The sequence below is a fragment of the Myotis lucifugus genome, unplaced genomic scaffold, assembly GCF_000147115.1.
Source record: "Myotis lucifugus unplaced genomic scaffold, Myoluc2.0 scaffold_875, whole genome shotgun sequence".
Classification (NCBI taxonomy): Eukaryota; Metazoa; Chordata; class Mammalia; order Chiroptera; family Vespertilionidae; genus Myotis; species Myotis lucifugus.
In genome coordinates, this window is record NW_005871923.1 from 74,703 (window position 1) to 99,230 (window position 24,528).

The following is a 24,528-nucleotide window of genomic DNA, read 5'->3' on the forward strand; positions in this document are numbered from 1 at the left end:
CTCACAGCAAAGGGAAAGGAGACCTGGCAGAACAGGGGCCGCCTCGGGCTCCTGCCTGACAGGCACTGCATCTCCATAACACTGCACTGGCCACAACCAGCTCCCGGCCAATGGGGCCCTGATGTATGATCCTGTCACAGGGAACGGAAGTGAATATTCTAATCTGTCACCAAGACTCAAGAAAAATATTCAGGCTTGAATTAACATAAATTCACATTTTATTTAGGTAAGATTTACAATGTGCCAGACACTATTCTAATATTTATTAGTATTAAAATGTTTACTTCTCCTAAGAATCATTCAACAAAAATACTGCTACTGATGAAACAAACCAACTAATTATGAGTATTTTTTATGAGGAAAATAAGCCAAACAATGAAACCTACTAGAAAGCACTTAAAAACCATTTCAAATTCACAAAACTTGGCTTTGATATGTTCCAAAGGCAGCAAAAGTAGCTGCCCTTCAGAGAGGAATATTTACCCAGCTTATCTGAAGTACAGCCAACCTACTGGTCCTAAATGTATCTCAAATTTGAGCTGAGCCTTTTTCTCAGTAAAGGTGTGATAACCACAGAACTCTTGCCAACCTTAGGACCTCTTACTCATCGGAGGTTCCTGCAGACTCATAACCTTACCCCACTTACCTAACGCCCAAAACAAGGAAACAGAGCCACGGGGTGGGCTGGAGACTGGAGCCCCAAACAGGCCTGAAAACACGGCCCCAGATCCCTAGTCACCCCACCGTCATTAACAGCTGCTGCAGACCCTAAGGAGCTATGTTTGAAGTGAGCACAACTCAGTCCAAATTCAGAAGTGATGAGACAGGCTGGATGAGATAAGTGTACATGAATAGGTAAAAGAAACAAACAAAAACCACTGCGTCAAATGTCTGGAGTCCTAAGAATTGCTATTTTGAAACGGGGTGCCATTTTCAGATTAATATGCTAAAGAGTTAAGCCTACTGGGGACAATCCCTAGGAAAGTCAGGAAAAGTAGGGGTGCCTGCAGGCAGTTATCAGGGTCCCCTCTCCAGCCGTCAGACGCCCCCGGAAACTGAGACTCTCTCCAGAGCAGGAGCTCAGCTACTGGATCAGCTGAGTCATCTACTGTTCAAGTAAGTGTTCTCTCTCTTGCTTGTGTGTATGTTTTGATTTTGTTTCCTTTTTCTTTTTTCTAATATATGATAATTACGTTCATAAGTTAATAGCCGTTAACTACTTCTTTCCTTCTATTGATAGTTCCTGTTCTCCAATATCTTTTTTTTCACTACCCTCCTCCTTACAAGTGCCTTACTGGTTCTACCCCCTCACTTTATTCATGTCATCTGAAATGTACACCATTTGCAAATGCTTTCCAAACATTATTGGTTCTCTTTCCACATCCCACCTTTTTAGAGCCTCATTACTCTCAAAGTCCAAGGGAAGGACCGGGCTTAAGGATGAACAGCAAGTCATCTGTAAAGGAGAAGGGCATCCATGTCTTTGGGAATGAGAGGAACATCATAAGCTCTTTGAGTAAAAAAGTGGCACCAAAACAAATAAATGTGTCATTTGACTTGTGTTTAAAATTTGTTTCCTTGACTTTTAGGGTTTTTTAATCGTGTGAAACAAAAGTCATCTTATATGACCTAAATTTTTATTTTCCTTCCAAATCTGACACATCTGCAAGCAGGTACTCTTTAAATCTGGGTACACAGTATTAATTATCGTCAACGTTTCCAAAATGTAACGTCTTCACTTCGGCTACTTTAATGGCTGGCAGACAGCCATGTTTGGATTAGCCATGCACCAGGGGGCCCTTCAAATCTGTTTTCAGTCTCGGGCAACTGTGGAGACCTTATTATGTCTAGGAGAACAAGGCTGAGCTGAGTCACCTCCAGCCCAGCCCTGAGTCACCCTGGGAAGTACTTGACCTCAGATAAATGCTTTCCATTCCTCCAGTCCCCCATATGCAGAACAGTTAACTGCAGACTTACTTACCTTCCCCCCATCTTAGCATCTATTTCCAATGACTCTGTATTATACATACAGGGTGTCCCCCCAAAATGTACACACACTGTAACAGCTGACAGCTCAATTTTGAAAATGAAATGTATTTTAATAAACACCGCCTTGCCCTGGCCGTCTTGGCTCAGTGGATAGAGCGTCGGCCTGCAGACTGAAGGGTCCCAGGTTCGATTCCGGCCAAGGGCACATGCCCAGATTGCGGGCTCGATCCCCAGTAGGGGCGTGCAGGAGGCAGCCGATCAATGATTCTCTCTCATCATTGATGTTTCTATCTCTCTCTCCTTCTCCCTTCCTCTCTGAAATAAATATATAAACAAAACAAAACACCGCCTTTATAATTACAGTAGGTCCTCGGGTTACGTCGGAGATCCGTTCCTACAGCGAGATGTAAGGTGATTTTCGCCGTAAGTTGGAACCCACCTACATAAACACCTACGTCACTCACATGGAGCACATACACAGCAGTAATGAAGTGAAACAGTAAAAAAAAAAATTTAAAAGATAACAATTCCTGACCTTTACTTGTGGTAAATAAATAATAAAAAACATGAAGCACATAAGTACATACGCCAAAATGACGGAACTTTTTATTTTATAAATAACTGGGAGATGGCGACGTAACCACGAAACGACTGACGTCGAGTCCGACGTAACCCGAGGACTGTCTGTATTCTAAGTGTGTGTATACATTTCTGGGACACCCTGTATATCTCTGGACTACCGCCTTCAAGCCTTTCCGTAACCCAATGGCCCCGCCCAAACCCACTATTTAGAATCTTAATAAAAATTATCTCCCCAAATCCTTCCTAACTGGAGTCTAACCCCCTGCATTCCCTTTGCACTTATTTACTACAACACTAAGTTGATTGGCATCTTAACCTCTCCCCTTCGCCCCACGCCCTGCCCATCAGTCCACCCAGTCCTTCAGTCCTGGTTCCCAGCAGCACTTAGCCTCAGGCAGAACGCACTCTATGTGAGCCCTGTTCACATTTAGACTAACAAGCTCGAAACAGCAAGAAAACCTAATAATCATTCGCAGATAAGAATGCTGAGTATGTGTCCGTGCTGTCCTGTTAGGGCTGCAATAAATTCAGGAAAATTCGGGAAATGGAGGAGTAAGTCATGAAGTCTGTAGTCTCAAAAAAAAAAAAAAAAAAAATCACCATCACAAAAATGCTTCAAGACAAAACAATAACAGAAACTTCTGAATCACTTCAAGGCTTTCATGAAATTCTGGATGGGGAAACCTGCCAGCGTGACCACCAGCATGACCACTGGAAGTTAACTGGAAAAATTACCTTCCGATATTTTTACCAACATCGGCTTCCCACCAAATGTCCCTCCCTCCCAAGCAGCGGGATGCATAAAACTGTTTCTGTTCAGAAACCTAATCAACACCACTGATAGCAAAGAGGAATTCACCCCCAGGTGAGGACCCGAGTGACAGACCAGCAGGTGACGTCACCCCAGGTGAGGACGGGGTGAGGACCAGCAGGTGACGTCACCCCCAGGTGAGGAGGGGGTGACAGACCAGCAGGTGACATCACCCCCAGGTAAGGACGGGGTGACAGACCAGCAGGTGACGCAACCCCCAGGTGAGGATGGGGTGAGGATCAGCAGGTGACGTCACCCCCAGGTGAGGATGGGGTGAGGAACAGCAGGTGACGTCACCCCCAGGTAAGGATGGGGTAAGGACCAGCAGGTGACGTCACGCCCAGGTGAGGACGGGGTGAGGACCAGCAGGTGACGTCACCCCCAGGTGAGGACGGGGTCACAGACCAGCAGGTGACGTCACCCCCAGGTAAGGACGCGGTGACGGCCAACGGGTGACGTCACCCCCAGGTGAGGACGGGGTGAGGACCAGCAGGTGAGAAACGGAGGTGCGGGAGGCGGGGAGCCTCCGCCCCTTCTCTGGGCTCCGCAGACCAGCCCAGCGACCACAGGATACACGCCCCCTGGAACCCGGGCGCCCCCGTCCGCCCGCCCCGCCCCGCCCGGCTCCCCGCGGCCTCCCCGCAGCGCCCGCCTCTCCCGAGGCCTTGGCCGGGGCCCCGCCGCAGAGACCCGCCGCGGCGAGGGGACGCCGAGAAGCCGGCAGAAGGAGCCCGCCGGTCCTCTTACCTGGTTGGAGTCCGGAGAGCGGAGGCAGCCGCCGCGGCCGCGGCCCTGCGGTCCCACAGCGCGCGCCGCAGCGCCTCTGACATTGAGATCGCCGCCATCTTACCCCCCCCGGAACACAGAAGGGGCGCCTCGAGGGACACGCCTCCTCCGACTCGAGTCGCGAGCGCGGAGGTGGGCTGGCAGCAAAGGATCGGGCTAGCGCTGTGGGCGGGGCTAGCGCGGCGGGCGGGGCTAGCGCGGCGGGCTTGGGTGGGGTCTCCCGCTGGGTGCGGGTTGGAACAGAGGTGGGAGGCTGGTGGGAGGAAGATGCACAGCTGCTTTAAGTGTGGACAGTACCCCCTGAAAGTACAACTGTTTGTATTTAATGAAAAGACCAAAAGAAAATGCTTGAACTTAAACACTTGCAACTCATAATTTTTTCAAAGGGCACGGAATAGTTGGGGCAGAGCCAGAAGGCCCTTTTTGACCTTGAGAACCTAAAGCAGCACCTTTGCAAAGTGTGGCCAGGTTGAGTTCGCAGGCTCCGGGCCCGGGCTGTGTTCGGAGTGATGGGCAGTCATCGTGACGGTCCTAGTTTTCCAGACGTGGCCTGGCACAGGCTTATTATTATTATGACTACGATTGTTTGATGCGTGGATTTATAGGAAAAGCTCAAGGAACATAACGTTTGATGTCACTGTATTCCCAGTAATTTCTGAATGTGTGATCATAATCCACAGACACCAAGAATATTAATGCTCCATCCATATAAAATAAAAAAATTATCTTCTGAGACACGTGTTGGAAACATGTTTGTCGCATGAGCTACTGACCTTATGAACGATAATTATATAAAATAAAAAGCAGGTTCGCTTGTGGTTTGGGGTTTTCAAAGAGATCTTTAAAAAAAAAAAATAGAACGCTGCTGCGAGTTTAGAATTAAGCCCAGAGAAACATAACCTTTATTAAAAGAATAGGATTAACAGCAGGAGGGGGATGACTGGCTTCCGCAGTGTGGCCAATTGAAAGAAAACATAGTACATCAAGAAAAGGGGGAAGAAAGAGATTCAGCAACATAGCGCCAAAGACAGAAAGCCAAGTCCTGGGGAGGTTAAAATGCACAGAAAGATAAAGGAAGGCGAGGGAGAGGTGTCTCTGGGAATTTTCTTTAAAACCTTTTATTTCGAAATAAATTATAGATTTCATGAAAAAGCTGCAAGAACCGTACAGAGGGGTGTGCTCACCCAGTTTCTCCCATGGTTACATCTTAAATAACTCTACTAGGATATCAAAGCCGCGAACCTGATGTTGAAATCAAGTCCACTACTGTACGCTGTTTCCATTTTTACAATTTTGAGATTTCAAGGAGATGTCAGTGGACGCACGCTGAGTGACTTCTTCAGATTGGCTCCATCGTTCAGCATAATGGCCTGAGATCCACCCAAGTTATTTCATGTATCAACAGCTCCTTCCTTTTTATTGCTGAGGAGCATGTCACGGTATGTTAATCAGGATTTCCCAGAAAAACAAAGCCGATGGGATAAAGACAAAGTCCCTTAACCTCATTTGCCGGGCTCCATGTGGTCTGTCCCCGCCCCCTTCTCTCCAGCCACTGACTGTCTTTCTGTCCTGCCCTGGAGCCTTCCGCAGCTTTTGCCTGCTGGCAGGACCTTCAGGTCTCTTATCTACTCAGCCTCCTGGCCCTGAAGATCACAGCTGGGAGCCACTCCCCGGTGGCAGAATCTGTAGGTATCTTACAGGCAGGCGTTTCCCACCTACCCCTTCCCTGCTGACAGGGCCGGACTCCTACAGACACTAAACATGTCCTACGCTGGCTTTCCCACCAGCTCTTGCAGCTATGCTTCAGAACAAAAGGGGCCCGCAAGAGAAATGCCTCGTCCTGCCTCAGGACGCAGTTGTGTGAGGACACAATGCCCTGGCATCTTCTCAGCAGGAGGGCGCCAGCATGAGAGCCTGGCCAGCAGGACAGGCAGGGAGAGCAGAGCGGGAAAGAGCCCAGGTCTTTAATGGTAGCGTTGACCTTCTGAACCAACCAACCCTGATCAAAATACCTCCAGGATCCTTGTTATAAGAAATGAGGGGCTTGGTTGGCTAAGCCTCTATTTGTTAGATATCCTGCAGCAAACATGTCTTCACCGATGCTCTTACACAAGGAATACTTCTCTGGCTCCCCTGCCCACGTCGACTCCTCTTCTGTAGACCCACCTGCGCTCTGTCTTTCTCCTTCAGAGCACCCCCCCAGGTGAATTTTTTCACGCTGCATTTTAATGCAATGCCATCATCTCTTTCTGCAAAATGGAAGGTAAGTTCTCTGAAGACAGAGGTCATATATGTTTTTGCTGATCATTTTCCCAGTACCTAGCCTCGTCCCTGACACATAATAGGCTCCCAGGAAGGTGTAGAATGAGTGAATGGATGGATGGATGAGCGAATGAATCTAACTGAAGTTTTTTAACCATCAAAAATAAGTTGGGGAGCCTGACCAGTGTGGCTCAGTGGTTGAGCATTGACCTATGAAGTAGGGAGGTCACGGTTCAATTCCTGGTCAAGACACATGCCCAGGTTTGGGGCTTCATCCCCAGTGTGGGGCGTGCAGGAGGCAGCCAATCGATGATTCTCTCTCATCATTGATGTTTCTCTCTCTCTCTCTCCCTCCCTCCCTCTCTAAAATCAATAAAAATAGATTTTAAAAAATTAAGTTGGAGAAAGTGCCCTTTTTTTATTTTTGCTTAAAAAAAGCTTGTCCAATTTTTTTTATTTTTCAGTTACAGTTGACATTCAATATTATATTAGTTGCAGATGTACAGTATAATGGTTAGACATTTTTGTAACTTACAAAGTGATCCTCCCAGTAAGTCTAGACTCCACCTAACACCACACGTACTTAGTACAATATTATTACCTCTATTCCCTGTGCTGTCGTTTACATCCCCGAGACGATTTTGGAGCTACCAATTTGTTGTACAAATTACTTTTAATGTGATTGTTCTCTCAGGTCTACAGATCTTACTGGTTCCTCATATTTCATCTTTGATCATGTGCCATTTCTGAAGGCCTTGGTGGGATGCTGGGGAGCGGGGCCCAGTGTTGCTGGCAAGAGACCTGAAAGCGTGAATCTACCTTTTATTAGACTCGCATTTTAGAAAAAAAAAAATTAATAATCCCTTTCATTTCCTTATTCCTCACATTTCAAATACAGGATATAGGCCTTTCAGGAATAGCAATAATTTGCTATGTGCATTTATTTTTTTTTTACAATTTCACCCAAATTATAGATTCTACCACTAGGCTTCATTGATGTCTAGGTCTCAATGCCATTTTAATATTTCAAATAGGAGTATTAAAATGTGAATTCATTTAACTTTGTGTTTGTATTTCAAGCATGGTGGCCAAGAGAAACATTTAGTTTAGTCCTTCTGATGGCATGTGAAATTTACAGTGGATCTGAAGTTGTCTGGTTTTAATTTTTTCCCCTTGCACATGGGTCTTCAATAAAGCATCCCGAAGAAAATAAATTAAAACCAGACATTTCTATCAGAAGTTTCACATGCAATCGCTAGAGGCAGGAAAATATTTCACCATCACTTTTTGGCTACAAACTAATATTTTAAATCGCATTTTATTTTTCACTGCTCGTTTCATTGAAAACCTTGAATTAATACATTATCATCTTATAAAATTATTATTTTATTTGGCAGGGCCGTTGAGTCTTTGGCAACAAGTGAAATGATTTCTACCTATAGTGAAGAACTGCCACTTCAAATTATTTTTGAAAAAAAAAAAAAGGGTACAAGCAGTCAGGATACTGAAGAACTCGTGGAATTTTCCCACATAAATTTGTTCACATGCCCCATCACAGTCTGGCATCCTAATCCTAACTTCTCAAACTTCACATGCAGAAAACCAAACCAATTATCTTCCTCCCCTTTCTCTTACCCACAGCAACTCTGTTCCTCCGTCCAGAATTCTCTGTCTTGGCAAAACACTACCGTCTTCCTTCCAGTATGAGATGTCGTCGACTGTAAAATGCATCATTGTTTTCTGGACTATTAAATACAAATAAAAAAAAAAGCAACAAACCATTACACACAACCAACTATATATCATATATCCCAATTTCAGAGAGGTACGATGTGCGGAAATGCACATTTTTTAGGAGCAAAGAAATATAATCATGGCCTAACCCAATGCATTTTCCTTCCTTTGTCCTTATTTATTATTTATTGGTCTCTGGAATAAAGACTTTATTTTTCAGCCTCTCTCTTGCTAGAAATAGCCCTGTAACCAGTTCCGGCCAATGAAATAAAAGGAAAATTGTCATGTGACAGCTGGGAAGCCTTCTTTAAACAAAGAGAGCAGTTGCACCCCCTTTTCCCCCTTTTGTCTACCTCCTCTATCGCCCTGCTCTCCAGATGTGAAGGTGAAGACTTGGGTCATCCAGACAAGATGCCCACGAGGAGCAAAGAATGAGGTGGACCAGCCCGGACCTGCTGTCCATCCTCGGGTCCCCTCAGAGCTGCGATCCTCTCGTCCTTCCTCCATCTCCCTGTTCCCTCTCTTGGTGAGAATTCCCCTCCTTATCCAGATGAAATCCCGTGGCCAATGTCATCCTCGTTTTCTTGCTCACCCTCCCAGCTCCCCTGCCCCCTCACTTTCTTATACTCCGTGCAACTGCCACCTCCGTCAAGTCCGACTCGATCTCGCCTGCACCTGCCCCCGTGCATCTGAACACGACTGGGAAGAGCCCTAAACCACACGGATGGGGCTCACGGGGCAGGAACCTCAAAGTGGTCCTTCGTGCTACCTGGACAGCCTATTAGACCTCCTCTGTTCTACACGCAGTTATTCTGAGCCCGTTCATGTGCTCACTTCTTTCGATGACTGGCACTTTCTTCTCACTCCTCCAACCGCGCCTGCCGCTTCTCCCACGCTCCCTTCCTGCTGATGACTTTCCCACGTCCCTGAGGAAATGGAATTAATCAGAAGCACCACCGTGTCACTCACCAGCCACTGCGCTCGAAGACTGCCTTCCCTCCGCTGCTGCGGATGAAAGGGAAGCCCCCAGGCGTGCCCAGGCCCCAGCACCTGCCCTCCCAGAGAGCCGCCCCCCTGAGCTCATTTTCCGGCACCTCTACCCCTTCTTCCCTCCAGCTTGCCTCTTTCACGAGCTCCTGGGACACTTGCCTCAGCTCACAAGCATGTGGGTTTATTTATGTATTACTTTTTTTTAAACATTTTTTTAATTGATTTTTTTAGAGAGAGAGTAAGGGAGAGGGAGAGAGGGAGAAACATTAACATGAGGCTGCCTTTTGCACACACGCTGACCAGGAATTGAACCAGCAACCTTTCACTGTGTGGGACAAGGCCCAACCAACTGAGCCACACCGGCCAGGGCCACTTTCCCATTCAGAAAGCAGAGCTTGCCCCGGGCCCGTGGGGCTCAGCTGGCTGGACCATCATCCCTGCACCAGAGGGTGGCGAGTTTGATTCCTGGTCAGGGCACATGCTCAGGTTGAGGGTTCGATTCCGGGTTGGGGTGTATGCTGGAGGCAACTGATTAATGTTTCTCTCTCACATTGATATTTTGGCCTCTCTCTCTCTCCCCCTTCTTCTCTCTAAAAAAAATTAAAAGGTAACTTCCGTTGACTCAATCTATCCCACCAACTACTGCCCCGTCTCTTTGCCATGATAACCCTCTAAAGCAGTGGTTCTCAACCTGTGGTCGTGACCCCTGTGGCGGTCAAACGACCCTTTCACAGGGGTCGCCTAAGACCATCCTGCATATCAGATATTTACATGACGATTCATAACAGTAGCAACATTACAGTGATGAAGTAGCAACGAAAATAATTTTATGGTTGGGTCACAACATGAGGAACTGTATTTAAAGGGCCAGAAGGTTGAGAACCACTGCTCTAAAGAGTTGCCTGTGTGCACTGTGCCCAGCTCCCCATGCTCCCGCCGCTCCTCTGCAGCCGCTCATTTAGGATCAGCAACGTCCTCCCGCTGCTAAATCCAACGGTCAGTTCACAGACCTTATCTCATTTGACCTTTCATTTGACACAACTGATTACTCAGTTCTCAAAATACTTGCTTCCCAGGCCTCCATGCTGTCCTCGCTTTCTTCCTACTTCATTTACAAGTCGCTCATCAGCCTCCATACTGGCTCCCCTCTGTTCCCACAGCTAATGCTGGCGTGACCAGGAGTGCCCGGGAGTGCCGGGGGGGGGCGGGGAAGAGGTGCTGGAGAGAGGGGGGGTGCCCAGGGCAAGATCCTTGCATGGCCTTTCTTCTCCCGCGACAGCCTCCTTCAGCCTCATGGCTTTTCAATGTCATCTATTTACCAACAGCTCCCGACCTTTATCTCCAGCTCCTTCTTTTCTAATGAATTGAAGACCTTTATTTCCACTTTTTTACTGAATTCCCTCACGTGGATATTTAATCGATAAAACAAATGTAACCTGTCCCACGCTGAATTCCTGATCTCCTCATAATCTGTCCCCCCCACAGCCTTCCCGTCTTAACTAATGGGAACTCCATTGTTTTGGTTGCTCGAGTTTTCGAGATGGCCTCGACTCCCTCTCTTTGCTAGACCAGTTCCAACACACGCGGGTGTTTCTGAGAAATGATCCCATACTGCAGAGTTCATAGAGTCCCTGCACATGAGATCAGACAACAGTCAGTTAAACACCTAAACAATTACCAGAAACCACCTTCATGACTTTCTTTTTTATTTTTTAAATATATTTTTATTGATTTCAGAGAGGAAGGGAGAGGGAGAGAGAGATAGAAACATCAATGATGAGAAAGAATCATTGGTGGGCTGCCTCCTGCATGCCCCCTACTGGGGATCAAGCCCACAACCCAGGCATGTGCCCTTGACCAGAATTGAACCCGGAACCCTTCAGTTCGAGGGCTGATGCTCTGTCCACTGAGCCACACCAGCTTGGGCCTTAATGACTTTCAACCATCAGCCCTGGAAGATGTCCAGAAGAACATGGGGGGAAATAAAATCTGTACAGATACAGAGGAACACAGGCTCCTCACTACACTCACAGACTTTGGGCTGCTTCCCATAAGGCCTCTCTTTACCTCTCACTCCAACACATTCCTTAGACTCTGCCTTGGAGTTATCGCTGTCATGTGACCACTTTCCACTACCCCAACTGCCCGCGCACAGGTCAACGCTGCCACCATCTCCTGCCTAGAATGCTGCTCAAATCCGTTAACAGGCTTCCTTTTCCCATCTTTGCCTGCAGAGTATGTGTTAACGCAGCTGCCGCAATGGCCTTTTAAAATATAAGGCAGTTCCTGTCGTCCCCTTGCTCAAACCCTGCAGGGGGCCCTCCCATCGGAGATAACCTGGCTACAGCACCTCTCTCACCTCAGCTGCTATTGTCTCCTTCCTACCCCCCGATTGTCTTTGATTGTCTTCCACATGCCAGGCCCTTTCTCACCATGGGGCCTCCCCCGCCTGGAGTACACTCCCCCCAGATACCCACATAGCTCACTCCCTCCTCTCTTAAGTCTTTGATCAAATGTCACCTTGGGGACCAGGCTTTCCCAAACACACATCATACACACGTATCAGTCAATGTCCTGGCAGGAAAACAGAAACCACTTCAGATATTTCAAACGGAGGAAATTTAATTCAGGGAGTTGTTTACACAGGTGACGGGGCTGCCGAGGAGCCAAACAAGGGGGCTCAGGAGACAACTCAGATAACAGAATCAGCAGGAGCTGCCGGCACCCCCACCGCGCAGCACCGCAGGCCCCAGAGCGGGGACCCTCCAGTGGGATCTGCAACCAGAGCAGAGAGGCCGAGTGGGGGCTGGGACCAGGGAGGCGGGGCGAGTTAGTCGCACAGACTCAGGGAAAAGTGCCGGAGGCCACCCCCACGCTGGAGAGGGGGAGTAGAGAAGTACCACTCCGAGGAGAAATACTGTTAGTTTCCCCTTTTCTCCCAAACCCATAAAAGACATTAAAATATCTATTGACAATGAACAGAATTGGGCTTACTCATCATCAACAGGACTAACCCGCTAGTAATTTGTGCATCAGATAATGTTTCTCTTCGGTCCTTTAGTTCCCTTATGCTAGTCAAGGTAATGCTAACTATAAACCCTCAGTCCTCAGTGGCTCCTGAACACAAACAAAGCATTCTCACATCAGTGAACCAGGGTGCTCCGTCAGGCCAAGGCCCGGACTCCAGCGGCCAAGGTCCTGGAGGCCTTCCATGTGCCTGTGGGTGAGAGGGGGTACCCAGTCGATGACTGGGACATTCTGGACTCGGATGGTAGGCATCACTCCTACCCTCATGTCCCTGGCCACGGTTCCGTCACACAGCAACGCTTACCTGCAAGAAGAATTCTGGGAAAAGTGGGAAATCGGTGGGCCTTGAAGGAAAAGGAAATGGACTTGGGTCAACACGTAATCTGCTCTTCTGTTACTCCTCACCCGAGGATATTTTCCCATTGATTTTTAGAGAGACTGGAAGGGAGAGGGAGAGACGGAAACTCAATGTGAGAAAGACACCTCGATTGGCTGCCTCCAGCATGGACCCCACCAGGGCCAGGGAACCTACCACCAAGTTATGTGCCCTTGCTGGATTCGAACCTGGGACCCTTTAGTTTGTGGGCTGACACTCTACCCACTGAGCCAAACCGGCTAGGGCCACAGCCTGCTCTTCTGATTACCAAACCTTTTCTTTCTCTTCTCTGCTTGCACATAGGAAACGCCCGTTTCCTTCCCAAGCAAAACAAACCAGAGTTTCATGCAGACGCTGCATCCATGTGAAGTCCATATGGACGCACCCACGTGTCGCACACCCACACGAACCAAGACAAGTTGTATGTCCCCCGCGTCCATCAACATACACACAAGTTACAGTGGTGGAACGGGGGCAGCGCTGTAATGAACACTCGTGTTTGGGCCGGGAGAGCGTCAGGGAGGCACAGCCACGGTGGGTCATCACGATTGTGACGTTCTGCTGAGCCGGCATCACGAAGGCCTTGACCTGGATGAGACCCTGATTCCTCTCCGGCAGGAAGTCCCTTGGCCACCGTCCTCGATGGCTCCAGACCCTGCCCCCTGGAGGTTCTTCCTTGTTTAGCGCCCTCCATAGACACAGCCGACAGGCGCCCTTCTTGGGGGCTGCCCGTGTTACTGCTGCCTCCTGATGCTCGAGTTCGGGCTCGTACTTGTGTTGCTGGTTCAGTTCCTTCAGAGTCATAGTTGGTTTCTGATCTGTGTGCTTTTCAGTTGGTTCCACGCAACAGTCATGAAGGTCCTTGTTGGACATCACTCCCAAGCCTCACTTATTTGCTTCCTCGTCTCTTACGAAAATAGTCCAAATAAATGCAGCGACCGAGTGACCCTTGCTCATTCCTTGTGGGTGCGGGTGAGACACCCCCACTGAGCCATTGCCCAGTGGCACAAGCGTGAGCAGATACATGGTTGGGTTTTAAGCGAAGTTTAGGGCTGACTGTTACACAGCAATTGATAAGCTACATTATACTGTGACTTTTCCTGCCACACCTATAATCCTACTTTTGCCTCAGAATGAGTCATATCAATGCCATTAATATTTAGGCAGGAACATAGGCGTAAGCCATGACTGTCCCGGGCCAAGCAGCACACACTGGCCCTTTCTTGTCAAACATTTTCCCTTTTTAGTTTTCCCTGTTCTGTAGGGCTTAGAAAGGGGTGACTTTTCCAACCCTTCAAGGAACTAAATTTCTGGAGTCTCTTTATCCCCTTTCATTTCTGTTTGCCAACTGCAGTTCTTTTCTACGCACATCAGCTTCCGTGGTGGCTGCCGAAAGCGGCCGCCCTGACTTTTCCGGTGCTTTTCGCGAGTGCCCGGGGTCCGAGTGCCCGGGGTCCGAGTGCCCAGGGTCCGCGTGCCCAGGGTCCGAGTGCCCAGGGTCCGAGTGCCAGGGTCCGGGTGCCCAGGCCGGGGTCCGGGTGCCCAGGGTCCGGGTGCCCAGGGTCCGCGTGCCCGGGGTCCGAGTGCCCAGGGTCCCGCGTGCCCGGGGTCCGAGTGCCCAGGGTCCGCGTGCCCGGGGTCCGAGTGCCTGGGATCCGAGTGCCCCGGGGTCCGCGCTCAGCCGCCTTCTTTCGGGCTCTCGAGGCGCTGGTTCAACCGTGTCTCTTCTTTGTGGATGTCCTGGTTCTGCGCCTCCCCAGCCGCTTGGCTTCCTCACTTGATGCTCAGCTACTGGCCAATGTCAGGGATCTGGCGTTGCTATTTTCAGCGAATCTCCGCTTCCAAGGAGTTGATTTCTCACTCACATGACGCTCAGAACAAGCGCCCCTGACCTGGGGCAGCTCCCCTCCAAGCAGAGGCCGCTGGTCCGCCCTTCCTCTTCAGGTGCGTTCCGTCTCCAGGCTCCTGGTCGGGCTGGGGGGGTGGGGGAGAGGGGTAGGGGTTGGGGGGGAACACGCACAGAGGAGAAGATGTGGGAGCCGCTGAGGACCTGAGCCTGCGTTCTCCCGCTGCACGACTGTTAGCTTAGCTGTGCTCGGCCCACTGAGGGAAGAATACTGCAGGGAGGCTGGGATGTGCGGGCTGGCTGTGTGCGCGGGAAATACAATGTGAAAAAGAAAAGAGCCCTGGCCGGTTTGGCTCAGTGGATAGAGCGTCGGCCTGCGGACTGAAAGGTCCCAGGTTTGATTCCAGTCAAGGGCATGTACCTGGGTTGCGGGCACATCCCTAGTGGGGAGTGTGCAGGAGGCAGCTGATTGAGGTTTCTCTCTCATCGATGTTTCTAACTCTCTATCTCTCTCCCTTCCTCTCTGAAAAAAATCAATAAAATATATTTTTTTAAAGAAAAGAAAAGTAATGCGTGTGCTGGAAACAAGGAGTCCCTGCCATCCTGTCCCTGAGTGACAAGACGGCTTTAGTTTTCAGTTTCCACCCTGAGGACTAGGTGCAAATTTGTGCAGAACGCACAGGCCGGTAACCAGGAGAACATTTACATGGCACTCGGGGGGGATTCCTCTCTGGATTTGCGTCTATAGGGGGGTACCTGGGACACCCCTCAGTCAAGGAGCACGCCCTGCAGGGGCCGGGCTGCCAGCCGAGTGTCCCTGGTCGCCCCCTCGGGAGCCAGGCCCGCGGCCCTGAAGCGGGCCATCTTTCAAGCCTGCCTCGGAGCCACACGTGCTATTTCCACGAGCCTCCCTGTGGGTCGCGGGCAGAATGTGGACTAGGGCGCACCGCCGAGTAAGTACCCAGTCAGCAGCCTCGGAAATCCTGCGGCCACTTCCTTTATTCGTCAGGTTTGCTTTGTGCTTATGCTGCTCTATGTGGGTGCTGGCCGTTAATAAACAAGGAAAGAATACTTTTAAGAAATGCCGAAGGTATATCAGTCATGGGTAAGAAAGAGTTGACTATATGCGCGCATACACACACACACACACACACACACACACACACACTCACACACGAATTACTATAAACATGTGTATAGTTAATTCAGTTTTGAAAAATTGCTTTCAAAGTCTGATTGTCACCATTCTTTGCAGAATTTGTTTAAAATGAAGACCATGGTAAAGCCGTCAGCAGTGTTTCCAAACAGATTAGACTTGTCTTTTGAAAGTCTTCAGACCTCACCCTGAGAGCAGCGAGCCCAGCCTTCTCTCTCCTTGCTTGCCTCTCCCCGGGCATTAAAGGGGGGGGGGGCCGTGCAGGATATCAGCAGGAGGAACATTGACTTCTGGGGAATGTCAGGGTTCCAGAGCTGGCCTTGAAGCCATCAGCCAGTCACATGGCCCCGTGGCAACAATTGGGAGAGCGGGACGGAGCTGTCTCAGGCCACCAGAAGGCTTAGCGCCCTCCTGGCCCTTGGACACCGCCAGCCGTTCAAGTCAGACTGAGGCCCCGCACCCCCAACAGGAAGCAAGGGGAGGCAACGTGGCAGCAACTCCCCGTCAGATAAACGGAGGCAACTTGGCGTCCACATATGTGGAGGGAATTAGTCACAAATCTAAACTAGCCTTTCTTCACCGGCCGCCACTCCACAGCAGAGCGAAGCCTTGCGACAGGTTGAGGTGAAGGGTTTGGAGAGGGTCGGTGATGGTGAACGGCCCACAGGAATTGGGAGGTGGCCCCCTGCTCTATTTGGATCATCTGTAAGTGTCGCTTAAAGATGGCCCCCTCAGCTGTCGAAGAGAAGAACAGATCAAGATGCAGGTATCTGCTCCCTTTCCTTGGCTTGTGGAAGGTAGAGGACGGTGAGAAGCTAAAGTGGGACATCATCTGGTTTCCTGTGTATAGACACGGCCGCAAGTGACCTTGTATGAGCTTGAGCTGCAGCAGAAGACAACCAACAATGCCCTGGGAAGCCGGCAGGAAAGCGCAGCCTTGGCCCGGGAAAGGGGGAGGGGGGAGCTCACACATTAACACATCAAAACTAGTCGGAAGGGCTTGGATGGACCCCTGGGCTGCCCGGCTCTTCAGCTCCTCCATCCAGGGCGGCTGCCTGCTCCCTGCCTTTCTTCTTTGGAAAATAGAGTGGAGAGAGATGTAATGTTAGTGTTTTGTGTTTATATTTATTTATTATTTCCCAACGTCACTGTGTGTTCAGTACCTCCTTTGGCCCGATTATCTTTTGTTTGAGTCATGTTTCAAAAGGGGGAGATATTTATGTCGGGGAGATGATCTGTGGTTCCCAGGAAGAGGAAAAAACAGGTTCCAATCCGGAGGCTTCATCAAAGAGTCCTGTAATCCCCATTGTGGCAGCGTATTCTTCCCTCAGTTGAGAGACTGTGATAAATATCTCTTTGAATCAGCACTGGCATTCAGTTTTTAAGCTTCAACAATTTAAAGGTGTGACAAAAATAGGATATTCAGATACAGTCATTTACTATGAGGAGTTGCTTTTTCGATGTAAAAAAACAAACAAACAACAACAACAACAAAAACACCTCCTTGGCGTTCTTATTTAAATGCCCCTTTTTGCCAGAAGTCGATTCATCCCCTTTCTGTCATGTTTATTGTATAACACTACGTTTTGTGGGGAAAAGAGAAACAAAATAAGATCATTCTTTGTGACCCCACACGTTTCACTGAACGCAAGAAATGAATAATTACAAACAAACAAACAAAAAAGAACCCTTGAAGTTTCATGTCATCCTGCAAACCTGCCCCGGCCGGCCGGTCAGCTCCATTTCATTCTCTTGCAAGAGGATATTGTTATTTTAGAGTTTCTGAGCAGTAACTTGTTCATAACAACACAGAATTTATTTTTCTTGATTGCTCAGTTACCAAACATTCAAAAAAAAGATTAATTTTTAAATGGTAATTGGTTGTTCTGATCCTCTCGCCAAGTTTCCGCATGGTTTTAATTTAATGTTCATCCACTGGTATCTTTATTACCCCATGCCTTCCTCTTATTGAGATACACGGGGTAATTATATTTTTCCTTTCTAGGCATGAAGAGTGATAAAAGAGTGATAAAAGGTAATTATATTTTTCCTTTCCAAACAAGAAGAGTGATAAAATTAAAGATGATTAAATGCTTTATTAAAAGTTACTTTTTCTAATCTCAAGGATTGTGCGAACAGTTTCCTTAAGAGAGGAATGGCAGGCTGTGGGGATACCATGGTCTGGAGGATTTCTGCGTGTTGTACATTTTGTTTGGTTGTCCTGGAAGAGGAGGAAAGTGTACCTCTTTTTAAAATTCAAGTTGACAGTATGGGTAACTGATGAGCACCTGGGGCTTATTCGCTTTCTCATAAACATCTGTAAACATTAAATTTTACAAAACATCTGTAGCAAAGGTATAATTTTATCAGAATACCAATAAGACTATTACAGATACAAAACCTTCTGAAATGAAGAATTCCTATCAATTTCACCCCTGGCGTTTTGATGTGCTGAGGTGAGTCCTCGGTAACGATGCGTTGCTTGCCTCGCCAGCCATATTTTCCTGCTGACAGGACGATGCTGATGGTTAGGACTTGAGTGGCGAGGAGACCTGTAAACAGCTGGTCTGCGGGCAATGCTGATGCAACGCAGTGTATTCTGGGGGCTGACGCTATTGCTTCCACAGATGAGGGACCCCACGCCTGCAGCCCACCAGCAACGCTCACTCACCCACAAGCAGGGTGGCCAGCTCCTTCTCAGAGCATCGATCTTACTCTAGGATAAATACATTTACACCTCATGTTGTGTCAAAATTACAGACACGTTATGAGATACAATGCAAAAGCCGCATAATTTTTTTGATCAACAGAAGACTTTAAGGAAATTTCAAGATTGTGGAGGCCTTCCAGATGCTTCTCCCTAGAGTTTGGGTGCCCGAGCAGGAAAGTGTGAGAAATGCTGAATCTGTACACACACACACACACACACACACACACACACTTTATGGTAGCTCAGACACACAGCATTACCTTCAGTGAGGTTTCCTCATCCAAATTCCTCATCCAAATTCTTCCATCTCTGAGGAACCCAGGGCTCAGAAGCCAGGGCTGTTGAACAAGACAAGACCTGGAACAGCAGAATGAATTCCACTGGCGTCCACATGGAGTGATGAGTGGTATTTCTAGAGAAGCAATCATGTTATTATTTTTGTCTGTTTTTCCCCCTTTAAAAAATACTAAAAATGTTTTCCTACTTCTAGATATATTTTAATTTGGAAAAAATAAAACAATATAGAAAAAGAAGAAACTGAAATTCACTCAGGTCTTAATACCCCGAGATTAATCCTGTTCAGTTAACAAGCATTTATTCGATGCTCACCGAATGGAGAGACATCTTTCTACATACACTGGTGCATGCACACATGCACGTGCGCGCAGACACACACACACACACACACACACACACACACACAGACATACTGTATTTTCTGTTCTATTACATGCTTTTGTATAATAAAGAATGTTACAACAAATACGTCTATGTCGTCTTTTTCGATGGTGGGCTAGTGTTGCTTCATGCAGTGCTGGACTATTTACTTAGCCGCTCTTGTGGTCTTTCTTAACTTCTTACCCCACACCAATCTCCTGAGACCGAAGCCTTTTCGAGTTCACTCTAAAAATGGCTATTTCTGTCATTTCATCATTTCTTTTGACCGAAGAACGCAAAAGACAGACCTTATACCTAGTCTGAGTTTGTGTGTCCATGTATGTATGTGTGTTTGAAATATGTGTATATGTTGACATAATGTATGTATTCATTTTTGCCTCACTCTCTATTTAAAAGTATTCCCTCTATAGATTATGAAAACAAAACACAAATATGTTCACCAAATAAATGCCTCCAGTAACAGGCCACTTGCAAATCCAGCAGCATTTGAAGGACGCCTTTCGGACCCGTAGCCACTGGCTGGAGGAAGAAGGCCCTAACGGGATCTTAATTGCCAGGGTAATGGCTCACCCCCAGCTTGTCTCCCTGGTCCCTTTCTTTGTGCTCATCTTCTCATGGAGTTAGTCATCCTCTGGGGAAACTGCGCACGTTTCTGCATAATCTCTGGAGGTTAACGGCTTGGGGATCCGTGTACACAATGGAAGAGGAGAGCCCTTTGACTACAATTGTCTTAATCCTCAAGATGTTTTGTGTGTCCTGAATGGGGAAGCCATCAGTTCTTGTAAGGCTTCCTGAGACAGGCTCTGCACGATGTTTGCTTCTCGGGGATTGCGAGGAAGGCACTGAATAGATGAAGTTAATAATTGCTAAGGACGCACAGGCTCAATAAATCCTCTTTGACTATATTTTAAGGCTAATGGGTGCCTTCGGGTTCTATCTAACCACATGCGATAGCATTTCTTCATAAAAAAGGCATCTGTTTTGTTGAACTACGTGATGTCTTCAGTTCTGAGGGCTGAACATTATTAGTCCTAACTGCATTTGGCACATTTTAAAAAATTTCTCATCATAGGGGGAATTTCCCCTCCGCCTCCCCACCACCCACACACCGTATTTTACATAGAGATAGCCACTTGCTTAGTAAGTGTTACCAATGTCTTGATGTTAAACCAGAATTCAGACAGGGGTTCATTATAAATAGAAGCATCAAGTGTGCTGGATGCAGCTCGATTTAACATACAATCCAAGGAGCAGTTTCTTCTTTGTTTCTTTAATTCTTTTAATTTTCTTTCAAAGAAAACCCACAGACTCACACCTCCCCTCCAGTTACTGAGCCTGCAGAACATGGCCAAATAGGGTTGATATATTTAAAACATGGAAGCCCAGCTGAGAGACTGGGCTGCTCGCTCACCTTTCTCTAGAGCGCAGCTGCTTGCCTTTAGGTATTGAGATGATCATTGATGCTTCAATAAACGAGGCGTCTCCCTGGTCCCCTTGAGCCGCAGACCAGGGTGATCTTAGCCGCCCACACCAGCTCCCCGAACCCCTCACTTTTCATTTCCCCAGAGATAGACGGATCCTGGCCCCCCGGGGGTTCCATCCCAAGGCTCAGAAGTTTGATTTCCAGAATCCAGTCCTTTATTCTGTCTCGCTTTGGCTCTGGAGACGTAGCCAAATAGGATTGTAAATATTTTGGAAAGTTATTTGCAACTCTTCTCTGACTAGTCATTTCTTCTTTCATTGTGAATCAAACTCCCATCCACAACTCATATGATTACACTTGAACACAGACTTAACTGATTATTAAAGTAATGCATGTTCATCAAAAAATGTTCAAAAACCATCAACAAGTAAAATAAGAATGCCTAGGTCCTATTTTGCTGCATTTTTTTCTAATCCTTTCTCCGTATGTATGTAAATTTGTATACATATATAAATGTGAATTTTCTGTTTGTCCGTATTTAAATGCATTTGTCTAAGGCCAATTTCTAGATGTGCAATTGCTGGGTAAGAGGAGCACTATTTTGAATGGTCTTAATTCACGGGCCACACTGCTCTGAGAGCCACCGCCGCTCCCGGCCTCGCGGGCTGTGCGGGCGGTGCCTGTTTCCTCGGCTCTCTTGCCTGCCCGAGTGCTTGTTGTATGGAAAGCTCTGCTAATTTGATGGCCATGGTGGGCTGAAGGGTAGCTCCCCCAACAAGATGAGTCAACATCCTGACATCTGGAGTCTGTGAGTATCACCTTACATGGGGAAGATGTGATTAAGGCAGACATCTGAGAGCGGCTTTATCTGGGATTAAGGTGGGCCCAAATGCGATCACATGTATTTTCTTTCTTTTTTTTAAAATATATTTTTATTGATTTCAGAGAGGCAGGGAGAGGGAGAGGGGGACAGAGAGAGAAAGAGAGAGAGAAGCATCAATGATAAGAGAGAATCATCAATCAGCTGCTTCCTGCCTGCCCCACACCAGGGATCAAGCCTGCAACCTGGGCATGTGCCCTGACCAGGAACTGAACCTCGACCTCACGCTCAACCACTGAGCCACGCTGGCCAGGCCGATCACATGTATTTTCCTAAGAGAAAGGCAGAGGGAGTTTTGAGGCAGACGTGCAAAGAAGACCGTGTGAGGACAGAAGCAGAGACTGCAGTGAGGGGGCCACAAGCCCAGGGATGCTGGCCGGCAGCCCCCAGGAGACAGAAGATGAAGAGAGAGATTTCCCTGACGCCTCCAGAGGGAACGCAGCCAACACCTTGATTTCAGACCTCAGGCCTCCAGAACCTGGAGAGAACACATTTCTATCGTTTTCAGCCACCGAGTGGGGGTGGTTGATGATAGAGCCACAGGGAACAAATACAACAGGTAAAGCTACATCTCCATGTTGCTCTAATCTGCATTTCCCTCACCAGAGACACGGTTATTAACGTTTCATTTACTTAATTGGTCATGAGAGTGAATGGAAATAGGACACAAAGCTGAAAGGAGAGGCTATAGCTCGGAGGCCGCTGCAGGATTTTAGGAGAGAAATGCCAGGGCCTGGAAGAGACCAGGGAGTGAGGGTGCAGAAGGCAGATCGGGAGGCGGCTGAGGTTTCACAAGACAAGACCTGGTGACTCGCTGCATGAGGTTGCAGAGAGCGAGGAGGACGGTGGCTGCCGTGGACTGAGACAGAAAATACCAAAGGGGAAGAAGCAGGCGTGGCGGGAAACAGAAGTCGGGCGGGATACGGGCAGGTGCCCGAGGCCCGTGGGTGAGAGGCCCCGAGGCTGCCGCTCTAGTGTCTCAGCAGGACAGGCCCCGGGTGTGGCCAGGCAGAGGCGGTCACGGGCATTGCGCAGCGCCCAGCCCCGGGGACTGTTCCAGACACAGCGTTTGAGCTACAACATGAACGAGGCTGACCCGAAGCAGGGAACAGACCGACATACTTCCATGTGGGGAAGGGGGACGAGAAGAGAGAAACCAAAGGCCTCGCATACTTATGTCCATAGCCATGGACACGGGCACAGGGTGGTGAGACATTGCAGGGCGCCTGCACAGAGGGGGCGAGGGAGATGCTATCAACAATCAAAAGGATATTGACCAACAAACAAACAGACACAAGTGGACAAGGCGGGGACTGAGCCGGGAGGACCGCATGGGGCAGTCTGAGCAAGAGCCCCTTTCCGTTCGGTTGAGGGGAAGCCAGGGGAGGAGTGGAGGAGAGTCGGTGAAGCATGGTTTTGAGTCCAGAGTGACCAGCAGCGCTGAGTGGACAGGCCAGAGTGTAGCACCTGGCACCCTCCTCGCTCCCAGGCTCTTGGGCGAGGACAGACCTTCCTGGACAGCCCGCTGGACAGCCCCCTGGACAGGCCCCTGGACAGCTCCCTGGACAGGCCCCTGGACAGCCCCCTGGACAGCCCCCTGGACAGCCCCCTGGACAGCCCCTGGACAGCCCCCTGGACAGCTCCCTGGACAGCCCGCAGCCAGGGAGGAACAAGACCTGATGCGGAGCAGCCTGGGGGCCCGCCTGCCACCCGCGCTCCCTTTACAAGCACCTTCTGCCCACAGCTTCCTGCTGGATCCCAAACCTCCAGGTTGGCGTCACCCTCGAAGGCTTCTCATGCCCCGATCCTGCGTCCTCCTGGCCAGGAGGGGACACGCCCTCCTCTTTTTCTCCTCGTGCTTCTGGCTGGTCTGACAGTCAAGTGGACGTGAGAGAGAGAGCGGAGAGGACACCCAGCTGTACTGGCATGTGCCTGGGGGGATCCCCGAGAAGAGGGGCTCCGTGCCACCCCGAGCCGAGCGGAGGAGAAGGGGACTTCCCGGGGGACTTGGAAAGGCTCGTGTTTGGTAAACAGAGGCCCACGGGCCATCTGTAGCGACGGGACAGCGAGCGCTTTGATCGCAGGCCTGGCGCGGCTCCCCTGCCTGTGACACGCGCTCGCATTCAACGGCACTTATCTGCGATGATAGCTCCCTGGAGCCGGGCCGCGATCTGGAATCTTTTAGGCGATTCTGGGGAAGATCAAAGGTTTCCCCCAGGCTCTCGCTGCTGAAGAATCACCAGCTTGAAACCCTCCTATCCCAGGGAGGCGTGTTTGGGGGTGGCAAGCTCTGCTCCCCTTCTTCCCACTTTCCTGCTTCACAGCCGCTGTCTCCCCAGCAGCCCCCACGTTCGCTCCGCCCGCCTCTGACACAGGGTCTTTCTGATTTGGCTTTTTTTTTTGTCCTTTTTCCATTTTAAAACATGAATATGCATCTGTTATCTACCACATGTCAGAGGAAGGAGTGGAACAGTTCAGTGGAGACCAAGTGGTTGTTCTGTAGAGAAGGGCAGGGTTTCAGGAGATCCCGAGGGTCCGGCTGAAGCTGGAAATGGTGCATCCGTCACCGGCCTTAGCGATGCTGTCTTCCCTGGTGGAGCTGGATGGCTCTGGAGGCCACCTTCCACGCTCTCTTGTCAATATCAAGATCCAGTCTCATGACCCAGATCCTAGTGCAGGGGTGGGCAACCCCTGGCATGCGTGCCAAACATGGCACGCCAGTAACTTTTGCTGGCACGTGAAACCCCCTCTTATAATCTTCCATTTACAATCTTTTTCTTAAAATCGACTTTTTTATTTTTCAGATAAATTCAGTGTAGGTGCATCTTAGATAAATAAATAATTTTACATGACAAGTTATCTTAAAGACCATAGCCATGGATTGACGAGAGAGGGGAAGAGCAATTTCTATGCCTCTGCCCTAACTCTCCCTGCCTTCCTAGATCCGACCAGTGTTTTGGTTTCATCCACATACGCTTGTGAATCTTTGTTCTCAGTGATGAATTTTGTTAAGTCTCATAATAGGAGTAGCCTGACGGATGAAAAGTAGTAGCTCGTGCATATCTTCTGAAGTGTCACGATATACTATGTCAGCTATGTTTTTTAAACGCACATACAACACGAGTGATGTAGCGTAGATGTAGTAGTGTTTTCTAGATTTAGTCTTAAATTTTCTGTCGGGACTTATCAATACGATGCGTACATGTATACTTTTAAATATATAAATGTATTTTTCACTCTTCATCAGCTGTGTTTTTTGCCGCCCGAAAGAATTTTAT

General features: G+C 48.7%; 1 protein-coding gene and 1 long non-coding RNA gene across 2 annotated transcripts in view; one reads left to right on the forward strand and one right to left on the reverse strand.

Moving 5' to 3' along the window:
• The window catches only part of NDUFS4 (NADH:ubiquinone oxidoreductase subunit S4), a 58,861-nt gene extending 57,390 nt beyond the window's left edge, over positions 1-1,471 (reverse strand). Inside the window, exon 1 of the mRNA XM_023747427.1 lies at positions 1,389-1,471. Within this exon, the coding sequence (XP_023603195.1) occupies positions 1,389-1,456 (68 nt within the window). The 5' untranslated portion in view covers positions 1,457-1,471. The remainder of the gene's footprint in view (positions 1-1,388) is intronic.
• LOC106695133 lies at positions 672-1,556 on the forward strand. Its single transcript, XR_001346203.2, has 2 exons — positions 672-1,116; positions 1,397-1,556. It is a non-coding gene; the product is annotated as an uncharacterized LOC106695133 (long non-coding RNA).
• Positions 1,557-24,528: the final 22,972 nt, after the last annotated feature.